The sequence below is a fragment of the Podarcis tiliguerta genome, assembly GCF_965153285.1.
Source record: "Podarcis tiliguerta genome assembly, chromosome: 3".
Classification (NCBI taxonomy): domain Eukaryota; kingdom Metazoa; phylum Chordata; class Lepidosauria; order Squamata; family Lacertidae; genus Podarcis; species Podarcis tiliguerta.
Window position 1 is genome coordinate 74,542,104 of NC_139536.1, and position 20,168 is coordinate 74,562,271.

At 41.6% G+C, this 20,168-nt stretch overlaps 1 protein-coding gene across 2 annotated transcripts in view; it reads right to left on the reverse strand.

Moving 5' to 3' along the window:
- KLHL32 (kelch like family member 32) overlaps nt 1-20,168 on the reverse strand; it is a 67,779-nt gene that overhangs the window by 10,794 nt on the left and 36,817 nt on the right. The window contains exons 6-7 of one of the 2 annotated variants that reach the window (XM_083433508.1): nt 17,267-17,482; nt 5,530-6,256 (exon numbers count right to left, since the gene is read on the reverse strand). In XM_083433508.1, the coding sequence (XP_083289634.1) occupies nt 5,530-6,256; nt 17,267-17,482 (943 nt within the window). The remainder of the gene's footprint in view (nt 1-5,529; nt 6,257-17,266; nt 17,483-20,168) is intronic. The other variant, XM_083433509.1, reaches the window with a different exon arrangement.

Consider the following 20,168-nt stretch of genomic DNA (forward strand, 5'->3'; position numbering starts at 1 on the left):
TGTCACTGTTCCCAGTAAGACTATCCGTGCTGTTCATTCCAGGAGTGAAGAGGCCTTTTTATGCATGATGGGTTGGGTTGGGTTATGGGGCCGGAGAGACAGGAAAGAATGTGAAAACAGAGAAGCAGAAGCGCAAGCAGGCTGACAGAAAGGTACAAGGTATTTTCATTTCAAAATGATGGGTAACTAAAATCCAGATCCTCTCTCAACCCAGCCGATGATCTGTACTAAAATACCTGCTATATAAGCCTGTCCACAGCAGAAGAATCATGCAAATTCAAAGGATACTTTCGCCATAGACGTTTGTCCGGCTGGGTCTTAACATTGGCGTGGAAGCATAAAACGTGCACTCATTTCTTGGCACTGGGGATCTTTCCCCTCCGCATGTTTAATTTTTCTCACGTGCACACACATACCTACACCTTAAAGCCATTACGTTCCCTTTGCCTTCTTTCTGCACTCCCGCCCCCCTTTTAAAAAAAGATTCATTTGCCAAAATGAGATGCTATGGATTTACATACAGATTTGACGACAGAAAAATAGACCTGGAATTAATAGCACAGCCTCTATATGTTTTAATCCTCCCTTCCCCCCTCAGATCAAATACCCTTGCCTCCAGCAGAATTCCTGGCTTTGAAAGTCATCAAGCTGATTTGACTGCTCTTAGGTTAGGCTGCCACATGCTGTTCCACTGCCCCCCTGCAATCACCGCATTTGCAGGAAGATTCTCTGCCAACAAGTATATTTTATAGATTGGCAGTTTTGCTCTCTCTCCTCTCCCCCATCTCCCCTTAACCGCCACCTTCTCCCCAGGGGAGGAATATGCATCTTAACAGCTTTCTATAGATTCATCTGCCATTAACTATGCCATTTCTTATCAGCATCAATTTTCAAAAAACCAAGTTTATCCTAACTTTGAAGTGCTACAGTGAAAAAGTTTCAGGGCTGTTGTTCTTTTTTTATATAGATATAAAAAGCAACCTACCAAAATTTAAATTTAACAAGCCCATAATGCCCCCCACAAACGACCATTTTAAGAATACTCTAGGCAATGGAGGAATAGGTATAAAATGTCTTTTTTAAAAAAACAGCAGAAAAATAAAAGTTTAAATGGTACCAGAAAAAGTGATGTTTTTCCATCATAAAATGGGACAATCAAAAGGCAATTGCTTTTACTTCCCTGTGCTGCTTTCCAAAAGGAGAATGATAATATCAGTGGAGATGATATCCGGGTGCGTTTAAAAATAAAGTCTATAATAAAGTCTTTTAGAAGTCAAGCAACCTGTAAATAGCTCATAGGATTTCAAATGCAGGAGGAGAGAAATGTATCAGTAAGCGATTGTAATTTTTTTGGCTCGCTGATTGCTGGCTGAATTTATATACAACTACTGGGATAAATAATGCACTGCATGAGAACAACTTCACTGTGTTGGATTAGTGATCTATTCAGACCAGAATCTTGTCTCTGATGCCATGAAATATGTTTACAGAGTATACCATTCCCCGGCATTCATTCCTGGCCTCTGCAAGGAGTACAGGATCCTGCTTCAGTTGTTTGTGTTCCCTTGTTTCTGAATGCCATTGAACCTTCACCACCACTATAACTTCCTCTTGGCAACCATAGTATGTGTGGATGGGTCATTTCCCTACCTATTTTTCAACCGGCCATCAGCCAAATTTCAGCCTTTTCATTTATTTGTTGTGGAAGTATTAGGAACAGTTGCTTAATTTCATGTGGAAAATCTTTCAGACCTGTTTTTTCAAAGCTCATCAAACTGCACCATAGCACTAAAAAAGCATGATTTGTCGTGCTATACTTGGACTAGCACAGCAGTGGGGAATCATTTTTGTCTCTAAAGTAACAAAATAACTTTCTATATGTAAATTGCTCCAAAAAGTACCACATTTTTTTTTTCAAATTTTGTTTTTTCTTTGAGAAAAAACTAAGGGAGGGGGACAGATACCCCCCTTCCCATGTCTACAAAATTTCCATAAACCTCCTGTCTCTAATTAGAATTTAGCCCCTGTTCTTCAGTTGGTAGTTGGGGTGCTTAATCCTGTTTTGCTGTAAGCTATATTTGCACAGCAAGGCAAAATGGAACCCTGCCCTCCTGCTGGATGTGGTTTGTGGGACAAGTCCTTGTGGCCCAAATTGGACCCCCTGGTGGATCAAAATTATCCCATGGGCCAGAGATTCTCCACCCCTGTACTAGCACTATATAGCATGGACTGAAGGCATGACAAGAGGGAGGGCGGCTTCTTACAAGAGAAAATAAGGGTGTAAATTAAGTGCTTTGCTATGTCACAGCCAGGTTCAATCTAGGCTCACATTCTGTCTGCAACTGAGGCCAAAATTATACTATGGAAGCTTTTAGGAATATCCGTGCTCTGATGTTTGCATCCAGCAGTCGGAAATGCATTGACTGTAATAATGGACAATCCGTTTCTGAATCTGGTGCACTGGTTATAACAGTGTTTCCCAAACTCCAGCTGTTTTTGGACTACAACTCCCATCTAGCTAGCAGGACCATTGGTCAGGGATGATGGGAGTTGTAGTCCAAAAGCAGTTGGGGATCCAAGTTTGGGAAACTCTGGGTTACAGTGTTGAACTAGGACTGCGAGACCAGGGTTCAAATCTCCCTTCAGCAACTAACCGTGGGCTAGTTGCTGTCTCTGCCCAGCCTTCCTCGCAGGACTGTTCTAAGGACAAAATGGGGAGAGGAGAAGCAAGTGCACCACATTTAGCTTTTTATAAGAACAGTGGACTATCAATGTAATAATCAACTAAAAAATTCTAAAAAAGCTTGAGATGAAAGATATGATTCATGAAAGCCTTTCCTATGCAATTTCATGAAACTGAGGAAGAGGGGATAGATGTGTTGCTAGTCACCAGTGATGCCACAACTTTCGAAATCCCCAAGATCCCCGCTTCTGTTGTCAAAAGAAGCGTTTTCCCCCATTGCAGTATGAGTACTGGGAAAATGTGATCTCCTTGGATGGAAAAGCGAAAACATTCCTTGAGGGAAGAAGTCTGGATCCTACGTAATAAGCAAATATCCGCTGTTGCTTTCAAACATATAAGCAGTGGTGGCTGGTACCCATTGGGACAGGTGGGGAGAACAGGAGGTGGAGCCAAAGCCAATGTCAGGTGGAAGCCACTGATTCCAGCTTTGTCCCCATCCTTCCTACTGAATTCCCTACGTGCAACACAGAGGAGGAAGCTGATGGGAATCATATATTGTGCCTGTTGTATTAATGCATAACGCAAGTGGGGGGGGGGAGGGATGTGTGCTCTCATGCTCCCAATTGGCAAATGTCTTTTAAAACATGGAAACCTTGACCTAATATGAGGAACAGAATTAAGCATTCTCGTCATGTCCATTAGCAAGGTAGTGAAAAGGAACGTCAAGTATTTCCCCGCATGCCGTCGACAGGAGGGGGCCCTCTCACGGCATGCTCTCTTGGAGCATTTGTCTAACCACTTGTGAAAGGGGCTGCAGGACCAGACAGACCTTTGGAATAGCTGCACTTTTAGCAATGCTTTCCCCTCTCATCTCGTGTATCTCATACTGTAAGCCATTATTGTGAAATGTAAACCTTCGGCGTTTTGTTTAAACATAACAAAGACTAAAGAATACATGACATTTTGATTAGAAAGACCTTGAACCCAGAATTTTGAGAGAGAATAATGTATTGGGGGTTCTTTCGGGGTTACGTAGATCCTGCCGCAGCCAGGTGTATACAGTGGTACCTCGGATTAAGAACTTAATTCGTTCTGGAGGTCCGTTCTTAACTTGAAACTGTTCTTAACCTGAGGTACCACTTTAGCTAATGCGGCCTCCTGCTGCCGCTGTGCCGCCACAGCACAATTTCTGTTCTCATCCTGAAGCAAAGTTCTTAACCTGAGGTACTATTTCTGGGTTACCGGAGTCTGTAACCTGAAGAATCTGTAACCTGAAGCGTCTGTAACCCAAGGTACCACTGTATATGGCACTGACATACGTCTTTCAGCTACACTGACTATAAATTCCCATATAATTATACACCAAAATTTGTTTCGGATAACACAATGCTGGTTAAACAACAAAGAGCTTGTGCTGTTTGCATATCAGCAGTTCAGGGTGACTACTGATGCTGCAGAAGCTTCAGGAGACTTGGAAAATTCTTCAATTTAATTATCCTAGAATGAGCTAGCTTGACATACTTGGATTTAAGCCAATTTAGTCCCATCAACTTCATCTACAAAGAATTTTCTCTCACACTCTGACACATACGCACACACCCCTTCCTGCCCACCCAACCTCATGCGGAATCTTAGCTTGCTTACAGATTAGGAGAGAGGCAAAGAATTGGAGCTTGCGGCCTTTATAAACTTTGCCAAAGTGTAAAGACAGCAGTGAGAGAAGGAGAAATCGAATGTCCTGCAAAATATACCGGTTAGACTTAGAGCATTTTCTTCTTCCTTTCAGGTGCTGCAATATGAACTATAACATCATTCTAAACCCTGAAAGAAGAAAAAATGGTCTAGCCCTAACCAATATATTTCCTCATTCAGAAAAAAGATCATTAAACACGAAACCATAATGGTTCTGGTGCATTTCAAGGCTATTTTGCTTGAAAACTGAAAGCATGAAAAGTATGCATCTCTTTGTGAGCAAGCCAGATCAAACACTTTTCAGAAACTGCAAAATTTAGCATTCTATAAAACCTCAAAATTACCAGTCAACAGGTGCAGAACATAAGTACAGAATGCATTTCTAACATATCCCTGTTATTACTCTGCAATACAAAGGGAGGGGAGAACATCCATAAAAAGCCTTAGACTCCATTTCCCTAGCAGCATCTTTAGAAACTAAGGGGGGGGGGCTGAAAAATCCCCCAAGACACACCAAAAGTATCGCCCCAAACTCTAAATTTAAAACCTACCAACTTTATGGATATGAGTGTTATTTCAATATTCCTTTTCTGTACTATACTTAGAAATATGTATAAAACATTCTCACTTTTGGAAACAATACTCCCATTCCTAAGTTCACTATCTTTCTTCCCCAATACAACTATGTGTTTAGTTCACTTTTGTTGTTATCTACTTTCTTATACTTCAATTTATTCTAAACCATGGCTTTCCTCAGTGCCATCATTCTTCTGCTGAGCTGTATAAAAAAATGTGTGCACAATAATCATATTTACATCAAGTATAAGTATACAAACATTTTCTCCCTACCCCAAAAGTCCCAGTATAAAGCTTTTTTAATTTCAATTTTAACTGTTCTTTTTCAAAACAAAACGCTGCACCTTGATTATATCCCCCTTCCTTTAGCTGCCCTTTCCTTCGTATTTACTACTTGTGGTTCTTAATCACTATACTAACTCTCCCACCCCTTTCTGCATCCCAACTTGGTTTCTTAAACTTTGGCCTTTGGTGAATGAAAGCTAGACCCATCTTCTCCATGACAAGTTTCCTAAAACCCACTCTCCACTGACAGTGTTTTGTCATCGCGCAAATGGCTCAAATGAAACATTTTCTACCTGATATCCAAAGGAGACCATCCACAACATATCCCGCATGACAGGAAAGGGATCTGTCAAAGGACTGAACAAAAGTCCATTTGTTCTTCTTAGGACAGTAGCGCTCCACCGTAGGCAACACTTGACGCAGCTCATTTCTACCTCCGACTGCGTAGAGGTATTCGTCCACAGCTCCCAACACAAAATGTTCCCGGCAGTTCTTCATTGGACCTATTTCAGCCCAAGAATTGTTTCGAGGGTTGTATCTGCAAGCAGTCCGTACTGCACAAGTGCGGCCGGTGGCATGCTCAACTTCGCCACCTGCTACGAAAAGGAAATCTCCCATTACAGCAACACAGTGGTGGCTTCTTCCTACCGGCATGGGAGCCAGCTCACTCCAGTTTGCAATCCCTGCTATATAAACGTTATCCTGGTCTACAGGATTGAAGTATCGAAGTTCTTTAACTTTGCAGATCTCCCGTTTCTTCCCGCCAATGATGTAAAGAGTGTCTGACTGGAAGCGAGGTTTTGTCCTTCTGGTCTGCCATATTGGCTGTGCATAGATACTCTGGTGATATACCAAGGCCTCATTGATCAGTGCTGTTGCAGTTTCACTAGCTTGGACAAGAGGGTGAGAGAGGGCTACTGTATGCAAGGTGTCCACGTCCATAAGCCCAAACCGAACATGCTGGAGAAGTTCATCCATGTATTGGTAACGACAATTGTGTTCTAGCCACCTCACAGCTAGCTAGAAGGGAAAGGGGGGGGGGACATGAAGTTGTCTGCATTAGCCACAATTCAGTGCGAGACTGCTTGCATTCCTAAAAGTACTGTACATTTGCATTGCCTTATCAACAACAAATTATACTCCCAAATTTCATCAGATGCATACATAAAAACATCCCTTCATCTTTCCTAAAATAATTACGACTATCAGTAGAGTTTATGTATGATAACAGAGCTGTGTTGGCTTTTAGCTCACTGATGTTTTTCTGAACACACAAGGGAGAGTTACCCTGTATGACAAAACACAGCAAATGGTACAACATTCCACAATGACTAAAAAGCATATATATCATATTGGAAATCAATCTGTTAGAATACAGAAAAAAGGAGACTATGGCCATGTTCCGAAGTTCAGGTGTGCCCTGTTCTCAGTTGTGTCCTTGCCTGTTTGTAAAAGCCTTGTACATACGTGCATAATCAACTACACTTTACTTTCCTACTACTAGATATGTGTAAACTGGAATATATTGCGAGAAGCACAAAGCCCTGGAGAAGCCAAAGAGCTTGGAATCATTATAATTTGCCATGAGTTTCTTTTTGGATGAGCTAAAAATGGGGAAAAAATAGGTAGTAAATAGAAGCAAATTAGTGTATCTACCTGCAACATTTTCATGCAACATTATGAATGCAGTTATTGTACAACCATGAAACAAACCCTATGATTATCTGGTAGCTGCATTGGATGCAGAAAAAGTCCATAGCACTGAGTTCCCATTGAAGACAATGGAACAACCCAATCATGACTTTAGTTCCATTGATTTCAATGGGAACTAGTTGTGTCCAGATTAGATTTGATGGAGTGGAGCTGCAATTATTATAAAAAGCACACCTGCTGATTAGGCTGAAGGTCACCTGCATACTATTTCACGTACAAGGGCAGGATCTTCCAAGATCAACATACTAAAACTACATTGCATTGTATCATAAGCAATGGCAGCCAGCAACGCGACAAACCATGGGTGCAAACTGGGTGAAGACAGCTACCATGTTGTCCTGCCTCTTCTCTCAGCTAGCATTTCCACACTGCCTCGGCCTGCTTTAGAAAAACACACACACACACATTTACACACCACCTCACACAGCCTTAACAACATCCTATGAGACATGCAGTTATTTAAAATATGGTGCAGATTAATTTTCTACATTCTTATTCCACAGTGTGTGTGATGTGTGTGTGTAAGTAAAAATACGTTAGACACAGGTGATAAACAACTATGCTAAGCTAAAGAGAAAATTAAAAGGAGTGTTCTGCTCAATCTGTTGTGCCTTTGAGCACAATCTGAGGGGAAGAAGGGAAGCAAAAAAAAGGCAGAGAAAGCTAAAGCGAAGGTCATAGAGTGAAAGAACTTCCTCAGGGCACAGAATAAATTAAATCTCAAGGAAAAAAAAATAAAATGCGATTTCCTGAGTGCAAGGCACAAACTCAAAATGACAATGATTGACAGCCAAACTATATCCGTGCAATATCTAAGGCTGCACGTTCTCATTTACCTCAGTGTAGCCAGCAAGCGCCCATTAAACATCCGTCTGATGCCCAAATTAACCTTCTTGGCAAACTGAAAGAGGCACAAACTATCATAATCAACCTTTCATTATCACAGCAGCCTCTAGTTAAAGGGTCAGAATAATTGTGCCATCAGAGCCCTGATTGTTTTCAATCAACAGACGGCTGGAGTGACAGCTCAGTGATGGAGTAGTTTGATGAAACCGCACCAGGCCTAATCAGAGCAGATGAAAGGAAGGCATGATTGGTGCAAATGAACAGTCGTGCCTCTCTTTTTCATTTACAATCTGAAATTACTCTTAAATTTACAGGTCCCCCCCCCCTTATGAGTACCTCAGAAAGAATATTTGACTTATTATGAGTTCTGACAGTGCAGAGTTATAAAACACAGGTAGGGTTTCCCCCACCCCCTTCCTCCAAGTGGAGGCTTTAAGTGTGTATTCAGCATAATTTTAACAAAATTCACTCTTGAAAAGGCGCAAAATGACTGAAGATTTGCAATGACCTCACCTTTCAGTACTGTTTGATTAGCAGGGCAGTTTATTATAGCTAACAACCTTCACAGTGACAGGAGGGTTTTCTGTAGGGAGGGTGTGTGGAATAACAGCAGCAATAATTGATGGGCAAAGGTCTTTTCTAAATATTTCCTCCTAACCAATTTATTGTCATACCCAGTTTTAAATACGCACATTTACACTGCTTTCCATCTTTGGAAGAACTCAAGGCAAAGATCATTTCTTAACCCAATTAGAAGTCAGCAATTTTGTTCAACATACTAATATTTAAGCATTTGGTTAGGTTGCATCCAATCCAAAATTTGCAATTTTATATATAGGCACACAAATATATAAGCTTAAATTGCTTAAATTTTATTTGCATGGCTTACAACCTTAAAACAAGTCAAATCAGAACTAATTTTCATTAAAGAGGCCCATAATATGCCAGTTATACCTAAACCACTCAAGTCTCAACTCCTAAACTCTTTCGCACAGCTCTGCATAATTTGACCACATGGTTCCCTGAGATTCCAGCAGCTATTGAAATAAAAGCACGAAAAACATAAATCAAAGAAAACCTTTTTGTACTGCTGAACAGAGTAGGTATTTCAAGTGGCGAGCAGCAAGACCCTTTACTTTGTGTTCTTTAGCTGCATCAGATATTTGGCCAATCATACACCTCTACAGTATATCAGCATTCAGGTCAATGCAGCAAAACAAAAGGAGGCTTAGCAGCAGAGATTAATTTGTATCATTTCTACCCAAAGAAGGGCAAGCGTAAGAAGGCTGATGCTGAAAGATATTCACATCCCATAATTTTATATGCATTCTGTACACAGTCAATTAAGTGAACCCACCTTTCCATGTCCTTTTATATACAAACAATTCTACATCCTATCCACATCTACTTCTCACAGGAGTTTCCATGCAATGAAGCTATTATAAGATGGGCACAACCCAGTCAAAGCTAAACATTTTTTTAAAGTCCCTTTAATTCCTATGGTAAATAGTATGCCTTTCCCGCTCCCTTACAGAAATCAGTAGGATTTAAAGAGGCTCAACTGGATCGCAACCAGTGGAAATTACTGTAGGACATGCAAAGGGCAATTCCACAATGTTCTAACTACTGACAGAATGGGGTATAGTAGCTGTTTAAGGCTGGAGAGCACCATAGCAAATGATCTTTTCCAAAGCAGTCTTTCCAGTTTCTCATCCCATAGACTCAATTTTTGAATGGCTGGCAGTGACCACCTGCTGTAGATTGCTGGGTAGAGGTGTAAGTTGGTCCTAGCAAAGTCTCCAATGGCTACTGGTGCCCTGATGTAAGAGGGGAAGTCTTCCTCTTCAATAGCATCCATCGCCATTTCCATAATTTTGGCAAAAATCTATAATGTTTCTGCACCTATGTCAGTTATGTCTGTCTTTTCACTGTCTCTTTCCAAACCAGCTTGCTTCCTTCACCTTAATCTCAAATTTCTGATGGTGCTTCTCCTGCCTATATCAACAGAAACTATTTGGGGAACCTGCAGCCATTTACCTGGAAGAGAACTCCCTAGGGGCTTCTTCCAAGGCAAACAGTGGTGTCTTTGCCACATCAGCAGCCACTACACCAATCATGAGGGACATTCATCTCAAACCTATCTGCATGTCAAGCAACCCAACATTCCTCAAGCTCAGAGCGGATTGTGATTTTTTAACCGGCATAAAAAAGGTCAAAAATAAATGTGAACACACGAGGTAAGCAACAATACAGCTACAGGGGTACCTCGGGTTAAGTACTTAATTCGTTCTGGAGGTCTGTTCTTAACCTGAAACTGTTCTTAACCTGAAGCACCACTTTAGCTAATGGGGCCTCTCGCTGCCACCGTGCGATTTCTGTTCTCATCCTGTAGCAAAGTTCTTAATCTGAAGCACTATTTCTGGGTTACTGGAGTCTGTAACCTGAAGTGTATGTAACCTGAAGCGTATGTAACCCAAGGTACCACTGTACTTTAACAAACATTCCCACTTTTTGCTAGTATTTTTAAAACAATATCAGATTCTGTTTGGGAGCAACGCAACAGAAAGTGGAGCTTCTGCCTGGCTTAGGGAGGGAGGTGCGGGGCTCCGTTGGGTCCAAGATCTGTTCTGCTATATTCCCAAAGTCTATCCAGTTTTTGGAAGGAGGCAGAAAGGTCCAGCATCCTGTCAGAGCCCTGGCACCTCCTTCGCAAAGCCCAGAAAGCTTCTGACTGGCTTAGGGAGGGAGGCGCGGTGCTCACGTCTGTGATGTCAGGATGTCACAATGTCACATGCATGACATTGCCCTCACAAGCTGGCACCTCTGGCCCTTATGAAAAATTTCACCGCATACCACTGCCCTCCTCTGGTCCATCCACTGGACTCCTCCTTGATGAGCTTCACAAAGAAACAGAACGTGCTGCTTACTTCTTCAGCTTTAGAAATAGCTTGATACTATTGGCTAGTTTTGAACTGCAATTTGTTGGTTGCTGCACTTTGTCGTTTATAGTTGTAATTTTATGTCGATATTTTATATTTATTAGTTGCCTCTGGAATCTGTGGTTAAGGGACAAAATGTTAATGTTAACTATATGTTTCAAGTATTTATTTTACAGGGTGAGAGTATGGTGGAGGAAATCACTAAATAAATACTAATACAGGTGGGTAACTTGCAACATCAAAAGGACAGATAAACTCTCCAGCGACAGATTACCAGTTCTTGAGCTTTGGGTCCAGAGAAGCCGGACACAGCCATCAGAGCAGATGAAAGACCTGCACATGGACCAAATTTCTCAGACTGCCATCATCCGCTTTTCTTAGTCACTTCATTCCTTTAGCTCCATAAATTCTGATTTGTGGCTTTTGAGGTTTTTTCTACACAGGTTATCAGGCCTTGGAAGGGCCAGTTTTGTTTTGCTTTTTAATGATTATTATGTCCAGCGTGTTTTGGTTGTGAATATCTGTTCAAACTACTCAGCTATGAATGGTCATTTGGCAGTCTTTGGCAAGTCGCTGTTTCTCAGCCTGACCTCCCTCACAGGCTTGTTGTGCGGCTAAAATTGCATCCTTGGAGAAAGGTCATGATACAAAACATTATCAATAAAACTACCCTTTTCTTCTTCTCTATTCCATCTCAATAACTATATAATCAGACATCCGATTTCAGATGTACAGTCGGAGCACATTATGAGCTGCCAAGGCAGGGACTACAGCTCAGCACCGCAGGAGATTAGAGCCAGTAATGGTAGCTGCATGAACATTCATGCATTTCCTGATCAGCAGGTTGCAGCAGCCAATTTGGGTTCTTCTTTTCCTTAAGGTCTTGGCAGATAGATGATTACCAAGGCTGTTTTGTAGAACTTTCCGACTGACATAAATGTGTTTTTCCTCCCTTAGGCTGCATCCTCCTTTCTCTATTAGAGCCCAAGTTCACAACAAAATGCTTTGTATTACATGAGCCTCAAAGTGGAAAGCCTAACTACACACACACACACTTGCTATCTGTTATCTACAGTTAATGTTGCCAGAGTTTTCTCCCATATATATCCACTTTCAGAGTGGCTTTCAAGTCGACAAGCCGTCTCTAACATAGCTAGATTTCACAATTCTTCTCCTAATCTCCAGCACTGCTACAACATTCAGATTCTCCTAATTACTTCTTCACAAATTAGTTTCACTCTTTCCTTACTAAACCAAATGCCTTGTTTCCCCCTCACTTCTTCAGAGAGAGAGAGAGAGAGAGAGAGAGAGAGATCTTTGGAAAGGGAAAAAAGTCTGAAATTATAAATATATGGACAGAACAAGAAACGTGTGTCGACTTCTGGGTAGACTAGAAATCTTACAGATGCAACTCAATAAGGGGGGGGTTTGAACTTGTATTATAGACAAATAATTCTTCGTGACAGCACTGTCTCTTACTGCTGCATCAATGGCAGTATGTCAAATGCCACCACACTGATGCAGAACTAAATGATCGTCACATGACCAGAAATAGTCAAACTAATGTGCCCGCAGTGATTCATCATAATCATTACCATTATTATTTTATTGTTTATATATCATCCCCTTCTTCTCAATGAATCTCAGGGCTGTGATGAACTACCTGTCCACAAGTGGTAGTGGTAAGTAGTCATTTCAGATTTTGAAAAGTGATTTTCATATAGGAATCTACAGCAAGACCTCAAAGACTGCTTAAAAGGGAAGAAAAGAAAAATCTTTCTTTCACAAAAATCAGTGAATTTGGATATGCTTCCTTTGTGGTTAGTTTTAATTTTTTTAATTTAGAGTTATTTATATTACATTGGCACACACAAACAACTCACATTAAAGTAGAACGAGTAAAAAAAAAAATAGGTCAACAATGAAATGAACATAGGTTGCCTATCATTAATTTATCAGGAGGGGGACATAAAATGCCTTCCAGAATTATTTTTTAAAGCAGCATCCTAGAAATTATTAGAGAACTCACTGCCTTGAAGGCCCTTGTCCCTGGAATCTAGTGCACCCATCCACAGGACCAGAGACCAGGGCTTTTGATGCCAATTTTAAGACTGACAGGTTACTATGGGCAAAGATGGTCATTAAAAGAAATACATAAGGACCAGGTTAGGACTTATAAAAGGCTAACATCAGCAACCAATGCTAATTGGCCTGTTTTGATGCTATGCCTATCTGTGGGCGTAGGGTGCATGGTTATTGGCCTATAGAGGGGAGCTATCTGTAAGACTTGGATAACTGCCAGCAAGTGGACCAATGGGAGGCTCTGGCCAAACTGATGTATAACTAATGCATCAATGTTTTCCTGGGTGCAAACAAGTCATGACAAATGCTTGCTGTTTCGGTGTCTGTCCCGAGTCTGTAAAGGCAGCAAGGCTCTGCAGGTTGGTTTGTAAGTCTACATTTTATTCTAAGAAAGCACCAGAACTGATCCCTCTGACATTCTGGGCATCCTTCTATTGTATCCCTGCATTAAACCCCTCACACTAGCCATCCTTTGAGCCTGTGAATCAGAACAATTGCATGTGGTCTTAAATACTGGCAGTAGAGCGTAGTGGAGAAAGTAATAAGGAGCCCCACCCACCCACCCAAAATGGTTCCCACTCCCAGACTCCAGGCTTAACACAGCCCGAAGTCACAACAGGGTGACTTTTGCCCATGATTGCTATGGACTGCGATAATAAGGAGAAAATGTTCTTATCGAAAGCAAATGAAATATAATCAATAAAATGCATTGTCTTCTCATTTAGTTAAATGCACATAGGGCATTTTGGTTTAAAAACACTTACAACTTTTCAAACTTGTTTATTATCATCAACATCCCTCCTCATCACCCTCACTATTACTAGAAGCGCATATTTCACAGCAAACAAGAAAATACAGAACTATATACTGAAAGACTTTTCCTTGCAGCTCAGTGCTTAGTTGAGATAACTTCTATGCATAGTCAGACCTCGATAGTGTTCAAAAAGTCAGATATATATTTTTCGTCTAACTACCTAAACCTGAATCTGCATTAGCGGTGAGTCATCACTTCAGTGACACAGTGGAGGAATTCTTTATGCCTAGACAATATTGCCATCCACTCCAGGGGTCCTGCCCTTGGGAAAAGAAAGGAGGAGATACACCATTAAAATTTTGGCCGATGCTTATTGGAAGCTCAGCCAGGGGATGATGCCTTGGGGTGGAATACTAAATCAGAGTTATTCCTGTGCATGCATGCATGTGCATACACAACATGGCTGCATATGGCATTGCCAATGTCACACCGATTAACGTGCTATAGTAACCAAAGAGTAATATTCCTCATAAGCTTCCCTAATACATATACTCCCCCCCCCAATAATTTGGGGCAATTTCCTCTCCCTTTCCTGGCACCTCCTGCACTGTTGTTGTCCTTTAAGACACGGGATGGGGATTTGTCAAAGTCAATGAGCACTTTATTAAAGGGAGAGTGCTCAGTAATGAACAATTCAGCAATTTAATGAGATTCTGTAGCTCTGTCTCCAGCCTGTATATCAAGTTTCACTTCTATAAAGCACCCTGACACTAATCCTCTGGCATACCCAATCTTCACCCTGGGCAGAATATTAGATTCTTCCATGGTATATTGCATTACCAGTATAACCTTAGCAAAAATGATGAACTTAACTACACTTGAGGCAACAGAGCAGGCCTGATTTGATTTTCCTGTATTGGGTTGACTATGAGGGAATTACTTATTTACTAAGATAAAGCAAAAACAGTTCCTTATTGCCCACTGAAAGCTTGAATTGGCAAATATTTATGTATGTCTTAATTCATTCTGGAGGACCAGGAATGAAATATATATATATTGCCCACAGCAAAGGAGGACCAGGAATGAAATATATATATATATATATATATTTGCCCACAGCAGTAAAATAGCTTAAATATTCTACGTAACAGCACTAGTAACCGTTAGAGAGGCAATTATGATAACACCTAAAGTGGTCAGTGTACAGTTTGCTGCCACTCAGAAAACAGCACATTAACCACCGAAGAACACAGTGCTAGCTGCAGAATACACACCCTTTTTTTCATGGGGGTTTCCTTTCTGGAAACCTAAAATACACCAAAGAAAACACCTATTGTCGTCCTTCAGTAGAGGAAGAGAGACACATTTTATGAAAATACAGGGCTGCCTTAGACACCCTGGAACATGGTTAAATGGTTCTCCTGAAGGCACAGATTTTATGCTCACTGCTCAAAAAAGGTATACAAGTGGCGTCCATTTTGCGCACATTCAACTGATGTGCAACTGCCTATGTGACAGTCCTTTTGGATGAGGGGGGGAAGCAGGGGCAAGGCAGGTTTATGCATGTTCCACCAATGAACACGGGGGGCAGGAATGGAGCCTCTCCCCAAAATAGTCGCCACCTGTACCCACTATTCCATCCTTCTAAAACAACAGTAAAACACCAAGATACTGGCTACCACCCATCCACTGCTCTAAACACTTGCACAAGTAGCCCTTCCATCTGGCCCAGTTCTGATGGAATTAACTGCAATTAATCCAGAATGCGGCAGCTAGACTGGTGACTGGGAGTGGCCGCCGGGACCACATAACACCGGTTCTGAGAGATCTGCATTGGCTCCCAGTACGTTTCCGAGCACAATTCAAAGTGTTGGTGCTGACCTTTAAAGCCCTAAACGGCCTCGGTCCTGTATACCTGAAGGAGCGTCTCCACCCTCATCGTTCAGCCTGGACACTGAGATCCAGCGCCGAGGGCCTTCTGGCGGTTCCCTCATTGCAAGAAGTAAGGTTACAGTGAACCAGGCAGAGGGCCTTCTCGGTAGTGGCACCTGCCCTGTGGAACGCCCTCCCAGCAGATGTCAAAGCAATAAACAACTATTTTACTTTTAAAAGACAACTGAAGGCAGCCCTCTTTAGGGAAGTTCTTAATGTTTGATGCTGTAGTGTTCTTAATATTCAGTTGGAAGCCACCCAGAGTGGCTGGGGAAACCCAGCCAGATGTGCAGGGTATAAATAATAAATTATTATTATTATTATTATTATTATTATTATTATTATTATATGTCCTGCTAAACAAGAATGTGTCCCAGTGTCCATTGAGTGTGAGGAAAGATCCTCTCTTTGCAATTTTAATTGTTAGACTCAGATTTTGCCGAGTGATTTTATTGTACTGAACCTTTCAGAATTTTGTCTATATGCCAATAAAGGTTTGAGATTGAATATTCACCCCTCCTTCACCCCTTCGAGAAGGGCAAAGGTGGTTATACTAAGGTGCTGCCAAGTCACTCTGTAAAACGCTCCTCATGCATAGGCACTATAGAATGTCCTAGTAAGAAGTGCCCACTTGCAAGAAGAGCCTATTGCCATTGTAGCCCAGTTCAGAAACTTGGTGACGCCACACAATTCTCAGGAATAGGATGGTGGGGTGTCCAAGGATCTGTGAACTACTGGAGTTCATGTGGACATACAAATTTCATGAACCAGTCCCTTTATCATTATCACTGAGGTTGTTGCTTTAAACCCTGCCCTTCAACAAATTTCCAATAAGCATAAGCTAGTATTGGGAAAATAATACACTAATGCAAGAGGTGTAAGCTATACTATGTGCTACTGTAGTTTAAGATGCTTACACTAGATTTTCTGGCTTCCATTATATCTGTATCTATATTGCATCTCTTCCTTAGCAAAACACATTTCAGGGATGGCACTGCATTTTTGTCTCATCGCAAACCAGATTACACTGAACACCAAGGGGCAGCACAACAGTCTCTCATCTTAATAATTTAGACCACACAATTATGCAACAAAGCAGAGAATGTGATCTCCCAAATGATTTTTTTAGATCAAACTAACATATTTTGCAGATATAAAAACCAAGCATGCAACCCTTCCCAATGTATTAAGAGGTATCTAAAGGATGTAACAGAGGTCACCTTCAGAACACATGGATGGACACTCAGTGCATTAGGACATTACACAAAATAGGCCACCTAGCAGTTCGAAAGCACGTCAAAGTGCAAGTAGATAAATAGATACCGCTCCGGTAGGAAGGTAAATGGCGTTTCCGTGTGCTGCTCTGGTTCAGCAGAAGCAGCTTAGTCATGCTGGCTACATGACCCGGAAGTTGTCTGCAGACAAACACTGGCGCCCTCGGCCTGTAGAGTGAGATGTGCACGCAACCCCAGAGTCATCTGCTACTGGACCTTACGGTCAGGGGTACCTTTACCTTTATCCTTGCCCAGCTCTCCCCCACCCCAGGGTTTGGTCATGAAGCATGAGTTCTGCTGGAACAGCACTCCATTGCACACGGTCACAATTCCTCAGTACACAGCCACAGTCAGATTGTGTGTCAATAATTTTCATCTGTTGCTTCCACAAAAAACGTGATTTGTTCTTAATCATTTTCTTTTCTGTAATGCTCAAGGGTCCACAGTACTAGTCCTCCTACAGTTTAACATACACATCTTTGCACTTTACCTGCCAAATTTGTTCTTCGCTCAGTGATGTGAGTCGGTCACTCTTCAAGACCTCTCGGATGAGGCAGTATGGTAGCGTCAGGACTTCTTCTGGGTGGTTCTTCTGTAGCTCAGATAGGTGTTTTACCAAGAAGTCAACCACCGCTTTTTCCAGTAAAGTGAGGTTAAATAGGTCAGCAAGTTTATATAGGTCCAAGTAATTAAAGCTATTTAACTCCTGGTCAAATAAAAGAAGAAGAAAAATTAGGAGTACAAAGTTCAAGCAGAACTGAAAAACTCTGCAATGTGTTCAAACACTGCATATTTATGGTATAGAAGAAAACATGGTAATCCAAATTAATCCCAAATAAACCCTACCTTGTTCCCATATGAAATAATTCATTTATCTACAGACAAAGAGACATTTTAGGGGCTAGAAAGGGAAGGTACAGTACCAACTTAGGGACTTCTAAACCAACATCTGCTGATTCACAAAGGAACAAATGAGAGACAGATTAGCTAGTGTGTAAATCAATCAAATTTCTTTTGTAACTGGGAAATTTGAGAGCAATCTACAATAGCTGTCATACCCAGTGGCGTAGCGTGGGTTGTCAGCACCCGGGGCAAGGCAAGTAATTTGTGCCCCCTAACCCGGGGCAAGGCAAGTAATTTGCGCCGCCCCCCGCTTCACTGTCCCTCCCCCAGATAGTCCCTCGCTCTCTCTCCGCACCGCACCACACGCCTGGCACCCTCCCCTCCACAGTGGGCAGCGACCCAGCGGCTCGGCTCGGATTCGCACAGCCAGCACTGCAGTGAGAGAGAGTGAGCGAGCCAGGTAGGGGCAGAGAGCTGCGAGTGCGAGCACGCCCCCCCAGATGTTGCACCCGGTGCGGCCGGCCCCCCCTGCACCCCCCACGCTACGCCACTGGTCACACCTGCTGTGGCTTTGGGTGAAGATGATGATTTGAGGGGGTTTACATTAGCAGAAGATCCCTCAGGAAACCTGGTCTTTCTTAGGGTGGTTTAGAACAGTGTTATAAGGGAAGAAATTCCACCTAGTCCCTGAAAGAGCATCCAGAAGATGAAATGGCTCTGTTTCAGAGAAAATATATTAAAAACAATCCACATATGGTATCATGCCCTGATGAGATTTAATGTATCTGCTAGGTACCATGTCCCCAGTTTTGGGAGAGGCCCAGTGCTAGGGTTTGAAGAAGTTATAGCCAGCAGGGCACATATATTCATCTCTGGTGGAGTGCCCACAGTTATTGAGATTTTGGGATACAATATCCCAATGTCATAACTTGAGAAACAACTCGCTAACATCAATGAAAGCACAAGGCTGAAATGTGAGGGAAAAATAATGGATTCAAGTGTTCAGAGAATTATCGCTTGATGTTGTTTAAGAGGTCAGGTCCTTTGGATAACTAAGATAATGGTGATGAGACCCATAATGAGAAAAAATATTATACCGTCATGCCATTGCAGTTGCTGAGTCTTTTCTTTTGGCTGGAGTTATTTGTTTGCTGATGTTTCTATTTGATTCAAGTAAATAATTGTGGTTCTCAATATTATTATTTATAAGTGTGGGAGATGACTTCAGATGAAGAAGCCCTTCTCTTGTTTCAAAATAGATTTGTGTTTCTTTAACAGTGCACCCCATACAAGGCTTCTGGAAATTCAGGAGAGTTTCAAAAGCAGATTGGAATCTACCATTCCAAGTTTTAAAAAGATCAAATGGGAAGAGCCCAGTCCTTGGGCTCACCTAATGCAGCTCTTCAAATCTTGGCCAGTGTGAAAAGAAAAATTATTGATATTAGCTATCACAAGCACTCCCCATATTTTCTATACTGGCATTATATACTGTTATCACATTTTATTCTTGCAGTAACCCAGTAGGAAAATCAGGCCACAATACAGTGACAGGCTGTGTAGACATTTGAACCCATGTCTCCCAAGTTCACTGTTCCACACTCACTTCTCTATAACCTATACTTTCACTCAGTGTTTCTCAAACTTGGGCCCTCGGGTGTTGTTGGATTACAACTCCCACCATCCCTAGCTAGCAAGGGATGATGGGAGTTGTAGTCCTGCTTTTTAACCACTGTTTTAACCACTGGACTGCAGCTATCAGCTACCTCTCTTCTACATATGGTCAGTCTGATAAACAACTTGAATATGGAGCTTTTAAGGATCTCAAACTTTGTCCCACATTATTATTTTAAACAGCACTGAGTCCTTGCCCACTCAGGATACAAGAACTTTAGTTCTGAATTCCACAGCCAAGGAAGCTAAGTATATCAGCCTCCTCCAACAAAATTCACTCCATTGTAATACCAATCACTTCTTCAGCTTAAAATTATACACTGCGATACACTGCTACCCAGCTGATGAAGCTGCATGCCAAAAAATGTCATGCTGAGATTGTGAGATGTATATTACTGATCAGATAACCCACCTTCCAATCAGCGATAGGGCTTTGGAAGCATAATGACATGACAAAAGTACAGGAATTGTCTGCAGGAGTTGAACTTTTTATCTTCTTTTGGTACCCACCCCCCTAAAAATATATTAAGGCAGTTATCTGAAACATAGCAATCTAAACTGCCTCCTTGGAATGCATTTCAAAACAAAAATGTTATAGGAACAGTAGTATTTTTAAAGACATCTACTAAAAAGTAATTCGGTTCAAAAATGCAGTTATGGTTGTTAGGAGCAATCCAGAACTGACCATAGCTTGTGATGACAATTTCACTTTCAAATGCTTTACCATTTTATTATTATATATGTTACATTGAATTCCAATGACATACACATGTGAAAGTCTGGACCATCAAACTATTTATTGATTGTTCTATATAATGTATACCATCAACATAGCTCTATTCAACTTTTGTGCTTGCCTGCAAATTCAGAGGTACACA